The following is an 18,247-nucleotide window of genomic DNA, read 5'->3' as shown; positions in this document are numbered from 1 at the left end:
TCAAATTGAAAGGCAGGGATTCGGGGCGCTTGGGTGGCTCAGTCGGTCAAGTGTCTGCCTTTGGCTCAGGTCCTGGGATTGAGCCCCATGTTGGGCTCCCTGCTCAGTAGGGAGCTTGCTTCTCCCTCTCCTCCCCACTCACTCTTGATCTCTGTTACTATCTCTGTCTGTCTCTGTCTCTGAAATAAACAAATTAAAAAAAAATTTTTTTTTAAAGGCAGGGATTCAAATCCTATTTGAATCCTAGACCTCCTATTTTCATCTACACACTTAAGATAGCTACATCTCCCATTAAAATAGCTACCCATTAGAAAAAGAGAACTATATTCCAGGAATTGTGTTAAGTGTTTCACTGAGGTAGGCATCATTATCACCATTTTACTTTGAGGAAACCAAAAGCTAAGATTAAAGAGCTAATAAATGGCAGAAAAAAGAACTGGAATGAGAGTTCTTCCAAATTCAAAATTGGCATTCCATCATTATTTCATTCTATTTTCGCATTATGTAGATGAGAACACTGAGGTTTAGAGACGTCCAGGAATTTTAGATCAAAGTTTGTGAAGGGGCAAAATTATGGGTCTTCTCTGCTTCCTCTCAGATTAATGCTAAATAAATAAAAGCCCCACTGTACCATTCTCCCCCTAGGAACCTTTGAGGAAGGAAATACAAACCAAAGAAAAGAGCCCATGGACAGACTTTTCTATCAAAAGTTGATCAAAAAAAAAAAAGATCAAATGCTGGCCCCTACCATCCAAAGGACGTACCCCACTGACTGAAAAAGCAATTGGCCCTGTTAGGACAAAGGTTATCTGTCTTCTCATGGGGATTCTAGGCTTGGGGAGGAAGAGAAATAAGCCAAAATATTGTTACAAATGAGAAATGTCATTTTATTCAGCACAAGGTAGCAAGTTTCTGGAACTAAATGAGTACAAGTCCTTGTCTAGCCGCACCTTGAAGTGGGGAAAAGGGAAGGAGGCTTAAAATCCATTGCCAGATTTATTTCCCACCAAGACCCCAAAGTCCTAATGTTAGGCCAAATCATAGAGTAGGAGTAGGGATGTTGGGCGGCTTGTCAATAAAGTAAGAATTGACTTGTGGTAGGTTTTTCCAGGCAAGTTCTAGGAATCCATACTGGGCGATACCCACAGGTTGGATAGTATGCACCCTGCTCTTCCCAGGCAAAGGTACAATGTTATGGAACTTGAGAGGACTTGCAGGGGCATGGGAATGACCCCAAAACAAGCCACAGAACAACCGTTCACCAGGTACCAGCTCCTGAGTTTTCAGGGCCTTTTTGTACATGATCTCTTGGGGTTGGAGTTCCTCTTTCTGCAGCAACTCTAGTAGAAGCCTCTGGATTTGAGGGGACTTAAATTTGTACAGATCCATGAGTTGGTAAAACTGTTCCATCCAAGCAGTGCTGTCTTTTGCATATTGTTGTTGCATCATCTGCAAAACATGGTACAGTGCCACAAATGTCTCCCATTGAGGCACCTCTTCCTTTTTTTTAGAGATGGGCTGTGCCTTCTTCAACTTGGGCAATGTGAGGGGTCTGTCTTTTCCCTTAAAAGCCCTCAGATCCTTCTGAAACATCAGTGCTAGAGTTTGTTTGTCCACAGAGGCATGGGCACCTGTGAAAATCTCTCTTGCAGCAGGATAGAAATGTTTCATTTCCATCTCTTTGAGAGCATTGGATAGTTGCCTTACCCGTGCACTCCTGTAAGGTTCTCCTAAAAGATGCCAATTTATAGCCTTTGGGACTCGAATCCTCTTGGTGGTTGATGGTAACACCGGTGAAGGTATGGACAGTGTGTCCCTCTTTGCCTTGTGAAATTTGAGGAGCTCTCCCTTATCCCTCAAGGCCTGGAAGTCCTTCTGGAATATTAAGTCCAGGGATTTTTTATCAACAGAGGGATAGACAGTTGGAGGAGCATCTTTTCCGATTGGATAAAGGTGCGGTATCTCCTTAACAGCAGAGGATAATTGTTGTGCCTGCTTCTTCCTGTAGGACTCAGCTAAGAGATGCCAATTGAGAGCTTCTGGGGTTTGAGACCTCCTGGTAGCTGATGGTAACACTGGTTCAACAATAGGGAATGGCTCTAGCCGGCTCTCTTTTTCTTTTCTCCTAATTGGAGGGATCACTTTTAAGTGCACTGGACTCAAAGCATTCTTATGTTGTTGCGATATGTCTGTGTGACTTACCTCGAGGTTCTGCCTTAGGTGTTTAGCAATGGCTTTAAGATTGCACAGATGCATCCATTTCATGTATCCCTTTGAAGTGAAGTCTCTGAGGAGCTGGTGCAGTCTATGGAAACTGTCCCTGGAAAGCTGCTCTCCTGCTTCCAGTCTTATTAAGGCATTGTTAATCCAGTCCTCATCTGAGAAGCTTGCTTCTGAGTAGCATGGCCTTTCAGCTGGTATAGGAGTAAGGGATGGGGCTGGGGCTGGGGCTGGCCCTGGGACCTGGCCTTCAGTTTTTCTCACTGGAGAATCATGGTACTTAAAGAACCACTTCCACCTGTCACCTTTGGGCCAACGTTCAGGTTTCTGTGATTTCATGATAATATCTGAGAAGTGGGACTCTGGCCTGTGGAGGCCTTCTGGAATCTGGGTCTCTAAGCCTATTCTCAAACCCCTCGCTTTCTCCAAGAGCATATCCTCTTGTCTTCCCCAAGAACTTGTCATAGGGTATGCTCCAAGAAGTTGATTTTCCTGTCCTTCCAAATCCAGATGAACTCTCAACACTTCCAGGGGCATTCTCTCTTTTTCCAAGGCTACTGGGAGTGGTGTTTTGAAAGGGCTCTTCAGAACTGTTGGCCACATGACCTTATCCGTACGTGTGGGATCTCGCTTTCCATCAAGCAATCTTTCTTTCTTAAAAGGAATTTCCCTTCTAATTGTACCTTCCCTTTTCTCAGCAAGAGCCTCATCTTCTATTGCTAGCTTCGATAAGCTCACTTCTTCCTTGGAGAGCTCTGTTTTCAACTCTCTCTCTTCTGAGCGTATCACCTCCATAAGTCTGCTCTCCTCGTCCTTCTGCCTTTCCTCCTTTTCCTCCTCCTCCTCCTCTCTTTTCTCTATCTTCTCCATTTCCTCCTCTTCCTCCTCACTCAGGCTCTTCTCCTCCTCCTCAGTTAGGCTCTCCTCCTCCTCACTCAGGCTCTTCTCCTCCTCCTCTCTCAGGCTCTCCTCCTCCTCACTCAGGCTCTCCTCCTTGTCCTCACTCAGGCTCTCCTCCTCCTCCTCCTCAGTCAAGCTCTCCTCCTCCTCATGTGGGCTCTCCTTTTTCTTCTTACTCAGCCTCTCTTTCTCTTGAGTCAACCTCTTTTCCTTTTTCCTTCTTTGGGTTGAACTCTCTTTCTTATGCTTCTTATCCAAGTTCTCCTCCAATTCCTCTTCACTCAGGCTTGCCTTCTTTTTCTTCTTCCTAATCAAATATTTCCCTTTCTCTCTCCTGGGCAAAATTTCTTCCTCTTCTCCTTCCTCAGTGATGCCCTCCTCCTCTTTCCCCTTCGTTGTTGGACCTTCTTTTATTTCCTCCTCAATCAAACTCTCAGATAAGCCTTCAAACAGGATATCTCTGATATTCTCTAATAAGTACTTTAGCTGAGTTTTTTCTGATTTATTCTTCTCAATTCTCCTTAGAAGTTTCTTTAGCTGCTTTTTTCCTAACAGATTTTGTTCCTGGACTTCCTTTAATATACTTTCTACCTGGACTTTATCTAATAGTATCTTTCCCTGGACCTTCTCTAATAACCTTTGGTTCTCCTCCAAGCTGTCTCTATCAGTCAGTGTTTTCTCTTTGGTGGCCAGTCTGTCATCTTCTACTTTTCTCTCTTCCTGATCCAGCTCCTTCTCTTGTTTCATTATTTCTCTCTCTTCCTTAAAAACTTCCCACCTCTGGCCATCCATTCCACTCTTCCCCATCATAGATGATCTTTCTTCCTCAGGTATTTCTGTTTCTTCCAGTGGTACTATACTTCTTTCTCTAACTATTTTAGGTAGGATCCTCAACAAGTAACTCTCTCTCTTCCTTATATCTTTTAACCTGGAACTAGCCTCTTTTTCTTTGGAACGAATCCCTTTCTCCATATTCAGTTTCCTCATTGCCTGTATTCTCTCCTCTTTGGTTCGTTTCCTTTTTTTCTTGGCAACACCCATCTCCTTGGTCCTAATGTCATAGGCCAGTTCCCTCTCTTCCTGGGACAATTCCTCTTCTTTCATAATTTCTTTCTCTTCCTCAGTTTTTTTCTTTGTCTTAGTTATGCCAATTCCCTCCCTGGCTATTGCCTTTTCTTTCTTATCAATACACCTCTCTTCCTTGGCCAGTTTACTGTCTTTCTGGGTCAGTCTTTTTGTCAGTGCTTTCTCCTGGGACGTTTTCTGCATTTCACCAGCGTGTTCCTCCTCTTCTACAGACAACTTCTCTTTTTCCCAGGCCCATTGTTTTCTTTGATCGCTCTCTTTTTCCTCTTTCTGATGCCATATTCTCTCTTCCTGGGCCTGTTTCTGCTCTTTTAGGGCTAGTTGCTCTTTTTCATGGATCTGTTCTTTTTCATCAATGGATTTCTTATCTTTCCCAACCCATTTCTCCTCTTTCTTAGCTTGTTTCTCTTTTGGGGGGAACACTGTCTCAATTTCCTCTATCTTTTTTTCCTCTTCTGGGATCAGTTTCATTTTTTCTCTGGCCCGTTTTTTTTCCCCCTCAGTCTGTTTCTCCACTTTTTGAGCCATTTTCTCCTCTTTCTGATCCTGTCTCTTTTCTTTCCAGGCCTGTTTCTTTTCTTCCTGTGACCACTTCTCCATTTCCCTAGCCTGTTCCTCCTCTCCTAAGTCAGCTTTCTTTTTTTCCCAGGCCCATTGCCTCTTTTTCTTGGTTGTTTCCTCCTCTTTCTGGGCCCTTCTCTCCTTTTCCACAAGCTTTTCCTCTTCTTCTAGGCCCAGTTTCTTTCTTTTCCAGGCTAACCATCTGTCCTTGGCTTCTTTCTCTTCTTTCTTAGTCTGGTGTTCTTTCTCTTGTTTCCCAATTTGTTTTTTCTTTTCTTGGATTTGTTTCTTTTTATAGGCCTCTTTTATCTCCTTTCCTAACCATTTCTTCTTTTCTGGAGTCAATTTAATTTCTTGCTCTACCAAGCTGCCCCTTTCTGATGCCTGTTTTCCTTCTTCCACAGACAGTCCTTCCTCTTCACTAGACAAATGTTCCTCTTCCTGGGCCAATTTCCCCCTTTCCTGGATCTCTTCCTCAACATGTTTCTCTATACCCTGGATGTGTTTCTTCTTTTTGTGGGACTTTTTCTTCCTCCCTTTAACTTGTTTCTTTAAGTGCAGGATTAGTTCCTCTGCATCCCAGGCCAGTTTCTCTTCTTCCACACCTGGCTTCTTCTCTTCCTCAACCGGCTCCTCCTCTTCCACTCTCAGCTCCTCCTCTTTCTCACCCAGTTCCTCCTCTTCCTCACAAGGTTCCTCCTCTTTCTCACCCAGCTCCTCCTCTTCCTCTCCCAGCTGCTTCTCTTTCTCACCCAGCTCCTCCTCTTCCTCACCCAGCTGCTCCTCTTTCTCACCCAGCTCCTCCTCTTCCTCTCCCAGCTGCTTCTCTTTCTCACCCAGCTCCTTCTCTTCCTCACCCAGCTCCTTCTCTTCCTCACCCAGCTCCTCTTCTTTCTCACCCAGTTCCTCCTCTTCCTCACCCAGCTCTTCCTCTTCCTGGGACAATTGCCTCTCTCCCCAGAGAGGCAACCCCTCTTCCTGGGGCCACATGCCTTCTCCATGGGCCATCATAATCTTCTCCAAGTCCCACTTACCCCTTCTCCAAGTCCCACTTACCCCTGCTCTCCTCCCCTCCTTCCAGGTCACTCTTTTTCTTTCCTTTAGTTTCCCCCCTTTTCTGGTCTCTTTCTTTTCTCCTAAGACTAACTTCCACTCTTCCTGGGTTAATTTCTCTTGTGGGGAAGCCACTATTTTTTCTTCCCAAGCTATTTTTTCTTCCTGATGGGTCAGTTTCTCCTTTCCCTGCATTAATTTCTTCTTTGGCATACTCAGTTTCCTTTCTTCCTCAGATGTTTTCCCTTCTTGCTTGGCCAGTTTCCTTTCTTCTTTTTTAAATTTCCTTTTCTCTAAGGCTAGTTTATCTAAGAAAGCAACTTTCGTTTTCTTCATTTGAGAAAATGCCTTGTCCTTCTTTAATGCTTTTTTGCCCCTTTGTCCTCTCAATTCTGTCCCTTCTTCCTCCACAACCTCTATATCCACCTTTTCAGTTATAATGGATGGTTCTTCTACCACTTGTTCATCCAATTCTGATGAGTCCTTTAGAAGGGGGCAGATCTCTTGGAAGAGTTCCCAGTTGGGCTCTTGGGGACCAAGCATCACCTGAGCCAAGTCCACCAATTCTTGACCCAGATCTCTTAACATTCCTGGATGGGAATTTGCTATCCTTGAGGTGACAAGATAGCAAATGTCATCCCGCCAAGACCTGGTATCTGATCTACCCACGCGTCCAGGCATACCAGCCAAACCTCGGTCACTCTTTCCATGTTTCTTCCTTGTATATTTTTCTTGCTCAGTAATCTGCATGACTTTTTTCTCGGGCTCTTCTGCAGTTGTCTTTGAAATATCCTTCAAGTCTTTTTCCTGTTTCAACTTCGCAGCTACTTTTTCATGGCTTTTTTCCAGTGCCCTTTTCCAAAGCCTACTCATAAGTTCTTGTCTTTCCACCTGAGGGAACACCTCTCCATAATCTTTCATGCCACGTTGATCTATGGCCTTCATAACCTCTATGACCTCCATGTGGCTTCCTCCTTCTCCTTCGTGTCTTTCCACCTGAGGGAACACCTCTCCATAATCTTTCATGCCACGTTGACCTATGGCCTTCATAACCTCTGTGACCTCCATGTGGCCTCCTCCTTCTCCTTCGTGTCTTTCCACCTGAGGGAACACCTCTCCATAATCTTTCATGCCACATTGATCTATGGCCTTCATAACCTCTGTGACCTCCATGTGGCCTCCTCCTTCTCCTTCGTGTCTTTCCACCTGAGGGGACACCTCTCCATAATCTTTCATGCCACCTTGATCTATGGCCTTCATAACCTCTGTCACCTCCATGTGGCCTCTCCCTTCTGTGGCTTCCATCACAACCTCCTCTGACTCAGCATCCTCTTGAGATTTGGCTGGGCTGAAAGTACTTAATCGCAGTTTAGGCTCTAAGGTAACATCCCTGGTGTCAATCTGCTCTGATTGCCTGGCCTCTCTTTGTTCATCTTCATCCTTTGAAGGCACCAACATAGAGCTAAATTTTATAAACTCTGTCTGTCTTAGCTTTCTGGAAACTCTCAGGTCCTTTTTAACTGCAGAGATATTGGGAGAAAAATAGTAAAGAAAAAAAAGTTCTGAGTGATATCCTTTGTAATATCTAGTCCAATGAACAGCCATAAAAGGTACAAAGGCAAAGGGGACTGAGGCTTTATGGTACAGAAATGCTTGCCATTTTATCCCAGCTTTCATATCCTAAAGAAATAAGACATTGGTATTTGTTGTGGTATATGTGTTTCTTTCCCAGGAAGGTTATTTTCTGTGGAAAAGAATCTCTTTATGTAATTATGTTCCCACTGGTATCATTTTGGATACCCTGGCCTTACTGACCCTGTCTTTTGGTACCCTGAGGTGGGACCCAAATATACCCCATATATTACCCCATACATACTAAACTCTCTTCTTTTTGCTTGAACATATGTCTTTCTTTTCTTTGGTTTGGTGATCTCTTCAGGTATGACTATTTGTTTGACAAGGGTCTCAGGTTTACCAGCCATTGATATGTCTAAAAAAAAAGTAGGTTGTTGGTCTCTATATGACAAAGTCAGGTTTTCATTTAGCTGCTGCTCCACCTGAGTAAGCAGGCACTGGATATCTTTAGCTTGGATCCCCAGCAGCTGGTCCAGAGAGGTTTCTCCAATAAATTCCTGCCTACAAAAGTCAAGAGGAAAGAAGGATGACACCAAGCCAGTGATAAAACAAGATTTGATGAAGGAGGAGAAGGAGGAGTGAAGGAAAGGAGAGAGACAGGGAGGAGGAGAAGGAGAAATTACAATTGAAGAGACAGGGATAAAGTAGCCATTAGGACAGAGTAGTCTGAAGTAAAGGATGGGTAAAAAGAAATAATCAAATATAGCAAGGAATAGAATTGCCAGATACAAGATGCTTTTTTGGTTGGAAGATTTGTGGACTTGAGTCTTGAGGAGTCTTAAGGAAGTGAAGAAGTGACGGAAGGGCAGGCTAATCAATGGTTAGAAGAAGAGGGGTAGGTACCGGAGAAAAAAAGCAAATAGAAAAAAAAGAACATAGTGTGTGTGGGGGGAAGAATAGAAAGACAGTTGTGTAAAAAGGGAATAAGTTGTATAAAAAGAGAATAAGAGAAAAAGGTTAGGAACTAGAAGAAACAGAAGGGGGAAAGCCACTACCCAACTTACTGCATTTCTTGAAACGTGTCTCGTTTCTTCAGCAGGCCTACCAGCATAGTCTTAGTTTGGATGCCTGTGACTCTTATCATAAGGTATAAGGCCTTAGCCCTCACATTTTCATCACTGTCCATCAATCCCATAGCCAGTGGCACAGCAAAGAGATGGCTCAGGACACCTAGCCTCTCCAACCCCTCCCAGGCTAGCTCACGGATGCATGGATTGGGATGAACTGTATCTTCCATTAGGCGACAGGCAGCCTCAGAGCACAATCTTGGAGATACCTGGTAAGTGGCAAAAATTTGTGCCAGGACACTAATATATGTCTTGTATTGATCTATAGAACAGTAAATTGTGAGGTTGAGGATGGCCTCGATTAAATTATTTATAATTCCTTCATCAAATGTTCTTCCTGTCCAATTTCGGTTCATTATGCTTACTAGAACATCATAGAAAGTTCGTTTCCACTTCTTGGATTTATCCCTCTCTCTTCTCATTGAGATGTTCTCTTCTAGTACAGGCATAGGTGACAGTGTCTGGCATCTGATGAGTTTGGTCATGTCCCAGTCTTTATCTTGGTACAGATCATAGCGTAAGAAGATTGGGGTGCCATCAGGCCAAAGGCGGGCACGGATAACTGAGTTGGGGATGTAGCCATCAGGAGCAAAGGGCCATTGCCGCCCTTTACCAAAGGAGCAACATAATATATGGTAGGGGTTCAATCCATCCCAGCCAGCAAGCTGTAACTGAGCAGGAACCAAGTGTTGGGGATGATTATGCTTGGGGTCAAAAGCAATATTCTTATCCTCCCAAAAGTGTGATTTGGGTTCCACATGAATCAGAGTGGACATATGTCTCTCTTCCTCTACAACATGCGGCACAGTATTGTCAAAGGCAATGACCCGTTTGTTAACAAGGGCCTCTAGTCCCTGTAATTGCTGCAGCCCTTGTCCAAGGTAGACAAATTTGGGTACAAATACTCTTTCAAAAGAAAAGAAGAAGCTAGGCAGGAAGGGTTTAGGGACTTCTTGTATATCGTCTGCACTGCTTAGGATAGCTAGGTGAATCAGCTGAGCAGGAGGGAGCAATTTTAAGCAGGATACCAGGTAAAGACTCTGGTTGAAAGTCAAAAGCAGGTCACCCCGATTATTGGCAAAGCAGAGTGGGCCAAAATGCAATGCTGAATCCAACTCAGTTATGAGTCTACCATGGAAATCCCAGATCCGGACTGAGCCATCAGTGCCCCCTGTGACAAAAAGTTTCAGGGAAGAGCAGACATCAAATGAAGTGATGTCACACTGGTGCAGGCATTTTGTCTCTTTGTCTCTAACAGACCTTTGTTTTGATTCTGAAGATTTCAGAAAATCTTGGTAGTGCCAGAGACGCCAGCAGTGGTTCTCAGTGATGGCACCCACAGAACCTGGCAAGAGGATCACGTGTGTTAGGGGGCAAGCACAGAGAATTTTGCTTATGGGCTGCAGGATTACCTTGTTTTTCTGAAGCACAGCTTCTGTCAGGTGTATAGTATTATCCATGCCATAGGAACAGAGTAAGGAGATTTCCTGAGGACCTTCTAGGGTAGACAGTGCCAAAACTGCCCCAGAGTGAACAGTCTTTTCTATTCGAGCACAGCTATAGTGGGAGAGGATTCTCACAATGCCACTGTCATGCCCACAGAACATCAATCCTACTAGGCCCATACCCAAATGGGACTGCCCATAGGCCAGGCACCTTACTTTATCCCCAGAGTTTACTGAAGTGCATACCAGATACTTGGCCATGCAAGGAGAGCGCGTTGCATCAAACACCAGCACCTCTGAACTGCCTGTTGCCACAAAGAGCTCTTCTTTGTCTGAGTCATAGGCCCAAGCTACGGCCTTATCCATGACAAGTAGAGGCCAGGTGATAACCAGGAGATCTCCTGTTACTGGAGACAAGAAGCGCAATAAACCATCCTTAGTAGCACACAGGATCCGAGTCCAATTACGGCCACAGCAGACCCGCTGCACCTGCTCAGGAGCAGAACCACAGACATTGAAGAGGCTATAAAAATATGGTAGGTGGTGCAATGAGAAAGTGTGGGTAGTCTGGCAGAAAAAAGTGGTGTTATCAATAAACTGCAGTTGCTGCAAATCCTCATCAATATCCAGCTGCCGCAGCAAGTTCCCAAAGGCAAGATTCCATTCCCTTATAATGCCTTCTCGGCCTGCTGTTAGTAAGGTGTAGGTCTCTGGCCGGCTGTAAACACATATCACTGATGAAGAATGGGCTTGGAAGCTGTGGAGGAAGTTACCCTGGTCTAGATCCCAAGCATGGATCTCTCCATCCTTGTTTCCAGCATAGAAATAGCCCTGAGAGACACAAGTGAAGGAACAGGTGATAGAAGAGCCACTGGCTGTGGGAGTGAACTTTTTTACCTCTTTGAGCTGGCCCTGACCCTGGTGGGTGAAGACCCTTACCTTATTCTCACAAAGAGCCAGGAGGGAGCCCTGGGGGCCGTTCAGGGAAAAGCCCTGTACAAACTCATGATCAGACATGAGCACTGTTTGTGCCATCTGGAGGCCCCTGCCGTTTGGTAAGATAAGCCAGGTAACCACAGCCCCCGGGGTACCAGAGAGCAGTATCTCAGCTTCTGAGTCATAGCAGAGGCAGCTGATGGAGAAACGACAGGGCACTGTGCCCAGAGATATGAATGCTTGATGGTGATCTCTGAAGAGCCGCAGGCACATGTCACCACAGTAAGCAATTAACATGTGGTAGGAACCTGTGTGGACCATTGCTTCAATGGGTGGCACTTGATCCATCACAGGAAACTTCATCTTCTCTATCATTCCTCCCATTTCTGTATCTTTCTTCTGTACCCAAAGTACTGCCTGGAAGAGGATGAGAAATGAAAACCTGACCATGGAGGCAGATTATCTCCCAAGAGTGAGGGGTAGGAAGGGTTGAATGTTTAGATACCTGTTCCCTCCTGTAAGACTAAGGAAAGACTGAACAGCTTGATTTGGGGAGTTTCCTGGTACTGGGATTCGGGTATGTAATAGAAACACAAGGATTAAGGCTCTTTCTTTGGCCTTCAGTCTGCTTTCTGGGGAATATGAATTCTCTGGACCTGATGACTAGAGGTGAAAAAAGATCACTGCATCCAGGTCAGACTGGGTTATGGAGATGGATATTAAAATGAGCTAACTCAGAATCAATCTCATCATCCTGATATGAGGGCAGTTGAGGTATGATGCTTGTAAAGTGAATTAAGAAGGAAAAAAAAATGAGGTAGCTTTACCTGTATTTGTTTTGAATGTGGTTCCACCCAGTTTAAGGACACAAAATAGTTGACATCGATGGCATAGAAAGAGATGAAAGGCTTGCTCTGGGGATGGTGAGGCTCCTGGTATAGAGTCTTAGGCCAGTCACTCAATACAATCACATCATTCTTTGGTTTTTCATCAGCCTGAGAGAGAAGAGTGGCCTGAGCTAAAAGGCCTGAGTACCCACTCACTCATTCATTTGGTAAATATTTATTGAGGATTAGTGGACATCTGTTGTTTTTTAGCTAACCAACATTTATTCACCCTACTACTGGAAAGTACTATTTGGGGGAGTCATCTCTCCCTCACCCTCACCCACATCTTAATTCAAAGTACCTCCCAGCCTTTCTCAACCAAGTTTCCATAAGAAGTAAGCCCTAATATCCTAAAGTATCAATTTTACATAAGGCATTAATTTCTCCCCTATGCATCTAGAATGCTACTAGTTATGTACCATCCTTAAGAGAAGTAAGAAAATAGCCCCTCAAATAATTTTGTTTTCCATGGTTTAGATGAGGAAAATTTGAGAAAGGCTGATATGTTCTATGGGAACATAGGGATATGATGCTGAGTAAAAGAGACATGGCCTTAGTTTTCAGAAGATAAGAGTCCAGTGGGGGAAACAGGCATTATATAAACAACTAACAAATGTCTGTCTGTACAAAACAAATAAGTACTTCAAAAGAAAGGAATACAATCCTATATGAGTATGACAGAGGAATCCAACCTTGGCAAATATCTCCCACCTGTCACAGTTGGAACAACTCTTCAAAGCTCCTGCCTATAGACAAAGGACCAGTCCTGTCACCATCACACTTCATGATACACTGCCTATGACTGCCTATGGGAAACTCATACTTCACAGACATAGAATGCCCACCATGTGGGCATTAGAGCTAGACCCTTTGGCATGCACCTTTCACTATTCTTATTTGCATCCAAGGAAAATGTGTGCTATTCACAACATGGAGTTAACTGTGCTTCAGCTCTAACATTCTGTGTTCTGACCCAGTGGGGGGGTGTGTGTGTGTGTGTGTGTGTGTGTGTGTGTGTGTGTGTTGTATTAAGGGAGATATATGCCTTTTAACATGATACACAGTAGAATATGTACAACACACACTATCTTCTTGTGACATAGTATATATCTAGGATGTAAATACATGAACTTCCTCATACTAATTAGCCAAAACTGAGGCTCGTAAAATCTACTTTTGAGGTCCCTCATCTCAGCAGATGCTTGTGCTACACTGTGTCTTGAACAGTGCTCCATGACTCTAACTCTCCGAGTTTCTCTGCATCCACAAAGGATTTGAGACTATACTGAGGCCATTATCTGCAAGTTACAATCTCTCTTCTCTTTCTATTTCTCATATTCAGATCTTTGTGTATACTGAGAGAATACAGAATACAGAGAACTTCCACTGTCATTGCTGGTTCAGTGACGGCAGCAGAGTTGAGAGAAAGGACACTGGTATCTGAGCTCTTAATCTCCCATCCCTCTTCATTGAATCTGAAAAGTCATTTACATACCCTTTATTCCATTAATCATCATTCCTCTTCTCCTTTCCAGACTTTATGCACACACAGTTCGCTCACTTACTCAACAGTATCAATGCTTTTCTCAGGAAGACTCTAAAAGACTAAGACTAGGGCGCCTGGGTGGCTCAGTTGGTTAAGCGACTGTCTTCGGCTCAGGTCATGATCCTGGAGTCCCTGGATCGAGTCCCGCATCGGGCTCCCTGCTCGGCGGGGAGTCTGCTTCTCCCTCTGACCCTCCCCACTCTCATGTGCTCTCTCTCATTCTCTTTCTCAAATAAATAAATAAAATCTCTAAAAATAAAAAAATAATAAAAAAATAAAAAATAAAAAATAAAATAAAAGACTAAGACTATCTTAAACCCAAGCCATGTATCTGTGCCTGGAAGTACTATTGCCAACTCTATATCAATCCCCCTCCTTCCTCATCCCCCTCCTTCCATCCCAATAAAACTCAGATCTTGTTTAGGATGATCATGGACCGAGAGATTCTGGCAATATAGAGTGGCACTGTGGTACTCCAAGGCTGGCACAGCTCTGTACTTTCTGGCCTTTTCCTCTCTTCTACCTACTTGCAATAAAGCTGGTACCTGGAAGTGCAGGAACTATCTTGTAACCTTAAGATGATAAACTAAAATATTTTTTTAAATTTTTTTTAAAGATTTTTTTTTTTTTTTTTTTGACAGAGAGAGAGACAGCGAGAGAGGGAACACAAGCAGGGGGAGCGGGAGAGGGAGAAGCAGGCTTCCCGCAGAGCAAGGAGCCCGATGCGGGCTGAGATCATGACCTGAGCCAAAGGCAGACGCTCAATGACTGAGCCACCCAGGCACCCTGATAAACTAAAATATTAAGGATGGTGTGAAAAGAAAGAAAAAGAACATGGGTCCTTGACAACATGTAAGACAAAGGCACCTCCTGCTTGTTTAATCCATGTGAGTCCGTTTTCTGTTTTGGTTTTTTTGTTTTGTTTTGTTTTTTGGGGTTTTTTGCAGCAGAATGTCTTTTAATTATAATTGTTACCATCTGAATCTAGAAGGAAGAGTTGTTTATGGGTATGGGAGGGCTCTTCCAAAGAACATGCTCACATGTTACCCATGCCACAGGCTGCCTTGGCAGGGATATTTAGTACAAGCCCACTATGTGCATATCTCTTATACACATCACCTTTATATCCTTCAGGGTATTATTTATGAGGAATTTCAAGTCCTTCCACTGAGGAATAAGTCTCGGTGAAGGTGACATCTTTGTAATGTTCCAGTTCTTTATAGACATCATGGATTACAGAACCTGTGGAAGGTAAAAATGACTTAATCACAACATCTGATGTTAGACTGGAAATCAAGGGAACTGAGAGAGGGAACAACAGGAAAAGAGAGCGTATTAGAAACAGAAGAAACTCTCTTATTTCAGAAAGATCGGAGTGACAATGAACTACTGACACTTGCAAAAACATGGATGAATCTCAAAAACATTATAGTGAGGAGAAGCCAGACACCAAAGAGCACATACTATATGATTCCAATTTTATAAAATTCTAGAAAAGAGTCATCTAACCCATAGGGACAGAGCAAATCAGTCATTACCTGGGGCTGAGAGATTGGGAGATTCCTGAGAAGGAGTAAAAGGGAACTTCTTTTTTTTTTTTTTTAAGATTTTTTATTTATTGGGGTGGGGGGAGAGAGAGAAGGAAAAGGAGCAAGAGGGAAGGAGATACACCACAGAGCATACCAATTCTCTCTAAAGAAATCATCATATAAAATCTAGACCTGAGATGCCAATGAGCTAAGGGTCACAAAAATCTCTTCCACACTCTTAGCATGCTCTGCATAATTTATCTGACATTTGTTGTTCTCTAATGAAATTCCCAGCATACTGAAATTCACATTTAATATCCTGTTATATGTGTATATTAAAAATTCTAGGGGTTGGGTCACTTGGATGGCTCAGTCAGTTAAATGCCTGACTTCATTTTGGCTCAGGTCATGATCTCAGGGCCATGAGATCGAGCCCCACCTCAGGCTCTGCACTGGGTGTGGAGCCTGCTTGGGATTCTCTCTCTCTCTTTTTGCCCCTCCCCCACTTGCTTGTGTGCATGCACAGTCTCTTAAAAAAAATCCTAGGGGCACCTGGGTGGCTCAGTAGGTTAAGTATTGGACTCTTGATTTTGGCTCAGGTCATGTCAGGGTCGTGAGATCAAGCCCCATGTCAGGCTCTGGGCTCTACACTGAGCATGGAACCTTCTTGAGATTCTTTCTCTCCTTCTCCCTCTGTCCCTTCCCACTGCACTCTCTCCCTCTCTCTCAAAACAAAAAAGAGGCTAAGGGATAGGGGCCCCTGGCAGGCTCAGTCAGTAGAGCATGCAGCTCTTGATCTCAAGGTTGTGAGTTCAAGCCCCACATTGGTTGTTGAGCTTACTTAGAAAAAAAGTGCTAAGGAAGAAATCTACCCTCTACTTGCTAGAAGGGATGCTGCTCAATTCATGACTTGCTTAATAAAGCAAATTAGATTTTAAAATTGAAAAAAATTCTAAGGAAACTACCAAAAAGAAAGAAACAAACAGAATGTATGATTTAGCCAGTTGAAGGAAGGGATAAGAATAAAGGAAATACATATACATACATATGTATACATAAGAATAAAGGAAATACAATATGTATTTCCTTCTATGATGAAACATAACAAGAAAAAAAGAGGTATGATAAATAGAAATAGAATGAGAGAAACAAGTCTAAATATGTCATGATAATAACAAATACAGACTAAACCCATTAGAAGACAAATTTTCAGTTAGATCTTTTAAATGAATAAAATATAGTTGCATGCTGTTAATAAGGACAAATCTAAAATGTAAAAACCTAGAAACGTTAAAGTATCATTATTTCCAAGGCCTTCTGTTCTGAAAATCACCTAAAAGCAATAAGGAGAACGAAAAGATCTTTGCAAACACAACTTCAGTAGAACCAGGAGATAAGTATAATCTATAGATAACAAATTACATGTAAGGGCTGAGAAAAGCAGTGAAATCAGTGGCAATTATGACAAAAGAATTGGAAATAAGAAACTATGGAGAGAATTATGAGCAGAAAGAGGGACAAACAGAGGCACATCTAAAAAAACACCAAGAAAATAAAATTTCCTAAAGGTGAGAGACCCACCACCAGGTGAGAATCTATACTCCTACTTGTAACTACAACTGGAAGAAACTGGGGGGCAAAAGTAGAGGAAGCAGAGCTGCTAATGTTCTAACTCAGACAATGATGTGCAAAAAAAAAAAAAAAGGAAATAGTACTATATTAATCCAAAAAGAACTATGAAGGAAAAGAGTAAACAAAAAATGAATATATGAAGAGCATTCAGTAGAAAACTGCTACAATGGATTAGATAAAACTTATAACTAAGTATTTTGTCATGAATGGGAAAAAATTAATTGCCTCTAAGATGGAAGGTCACAAAGCAAAAATGCAAGAATTCAGGAAAGAGTGAAACATCAGAATAAGATCAAAGGTGAATAGGCAGAAATGGAAAAAAATGAATTTGGATCCCTATCTCACACCATATACAAAAATTAGCCCCAGAGTACCTAAAGGTAAGAACTAAAACTCTAAAACCTTTTATTTTTTTAAGATTTTATTTATTTATTTGATAGAGAGAGATACACAGCGAGAGAGGGAACACAAGCAAGGGGAGTGGGAGAGGGAGAAGCAGACTTTCCGCGGAGCAGAGAGCCCGATGCGGGGCTCGATCCCAGGACCCTGGGATCAATGACCTGAGCCAAAGGCAGACGCTTAATGACTGAGCCACCCAGGTGCCCCTCTGAAACCTTTTAGAAGAAAACATAGGTATAAATCTGACCTTGGAGTAAACAATGGTTTCATAGAGATGACCTTTAAACCACAAACAACCAAAAGAAACAATAAAGATAAATTGGACTTCATCAAAAAATTTGTAGATCAAAAGACACTATCAAAAAAGTAAAAAAAGACAGGTAGCTGCTTCCTGGAGACCACAGGTGTAGAAACAAGTGCCACACCTCAAGTCAGAAGGGCTTCTGAAGCCAGCAGGCTATCTATGTCTTCTTACATATAGTGAAAGGGTCATCCTTTGAGACCCCGACCAAGGAAAGGCTCAGCTACTGACATGCTGGGAACAGATGGACTACAGGCTCCAATTTACCTCTTCCCACAAATTCCTCAGCATCTCTCCTACATCCTGGTCAGCTTCTACAGCAAGTGTGATATTGCTCATTTCCTCATCAACACAGCCTCATTGCTCAATGTACTGCTGCCTAATTTGCCCCAATTCCATGGGGTCATCTCTTTGGCATCAACAAATACTGAGAGTTGGGGCTGGGGATGACACCAGACCAAAGGGCTGTAACATCCTTTCCTTCTCCATACTGTCTTTTGTATCTTGAAAGCCTGAGAACTGTACAACCTTTCCCAAATTACCAAGAAGAGAACAGTCTGGAAAATCCGTAGGCCCAGCCCTGCTAAGAGCAGGTTTCTTTGAATCAGGAAATGTGGGAAAGATAAGGGCCAAATCTCTCCTCCACAGCAGGAAGCCATGTTTAGGCAGCTTGTTTGGTGATTAAGTTTTTCCAGATCTTCCACCCCCACTACCTTCCAGATGTTTTGCTATACATTTTCCTTACAATAAAAAAAAGTAAAAAGACAACCTAAAAATGGGAGAAAATATTTGCAAATCATCTCTTTGGTAAGGGTACACTACCTAGAGTATGTGAAGAACTGTTACAACTGAACAATAAAAAGACAAATAACCTCAATTAAAAATAGGCTAACAGGGGCGCCTGGATGGCTCAGTTGGTTAAGCGACTGCCTTCGGCTCAGGTCATGATCCCAGGGTCCTGGGATAGAGTCCTGCATCAGGCTCCCTGCTCTGCGGGGAGCCTGCTTCTCCCTCTCCCACTCCCCCTGCTTGTGTTCCCTCTCTCGCTGT

The 18,247-nt window shown here is 43.1% G+C and overlaps 1 protein-coding gene across 1 annotated transcript in view; it reads right to left on the bottom strand.

The window, feature by feature from the left end:
- Positions 1–1,038: 1,038 nt before the first annotated feature.
- The window catches only part of LOC118022777 (WD repeat-containing protein 87-like), a 22,921-nt gene continuing 5,712 nt past the window's right edge, over positions 1,039–18,247 (bottom strand). Inside the window, exons 2-10 of the mRNA XM_035023578.1 lie at positions 11,731–11,898; positions 8,460–11,320; positions 7,621–7,956; positions 6,169–7,405; positions 5,131–5,451; positions 4,335–4,611; positions 3,525–4,067; positions 2,096–2,774; positions 1,039–1,810 (exon numbers count right to left, since the gene is read on the bottom strand). Coding sequence (XP_034879469.1) covers positions 1,039–1,810; positions 2,096–2,774; positions 3,525–4,067; positions 4,335–4,611; positions 5,131–5,451; positions 6,169–7,405; positions 7,621–7,956; positions 8,460–11,320; positions 11,731–11,898 — 7,194 coding nt within the window. The remainder of the gene's footprint in view (positions 1,811–2,095; positions 2,775–3,524; positions 4,068–4,334; positions 4,612–5,130; positions 5,452–6,168; positions 7,406–7,620; positions 7,957–8,459; positions 11,321–11,730; positions 11,899–18,247) is intronic.

This window comes from Mirounga leonina, unplaced genomic scaffold, assembly GCF_011800145.1.
Source record: "Mirounga leonina isolate KUSES-001 unplaced genomic scaffold, KU_Mleo_1.0 Mir_177, whole genome shotgun sequence".
Taxonomy (NCBI): Eukaryota; Metazoa; Chordata; class Mammalia; order Carnivora; family Phocidae; genus Mirounga; species Mirounga leonina.
The sequence above is the reverse complement of the archived record's forward strand: the minus strand, read 5'-3'. Positions and strand labels throughout refer to the sequence as shown.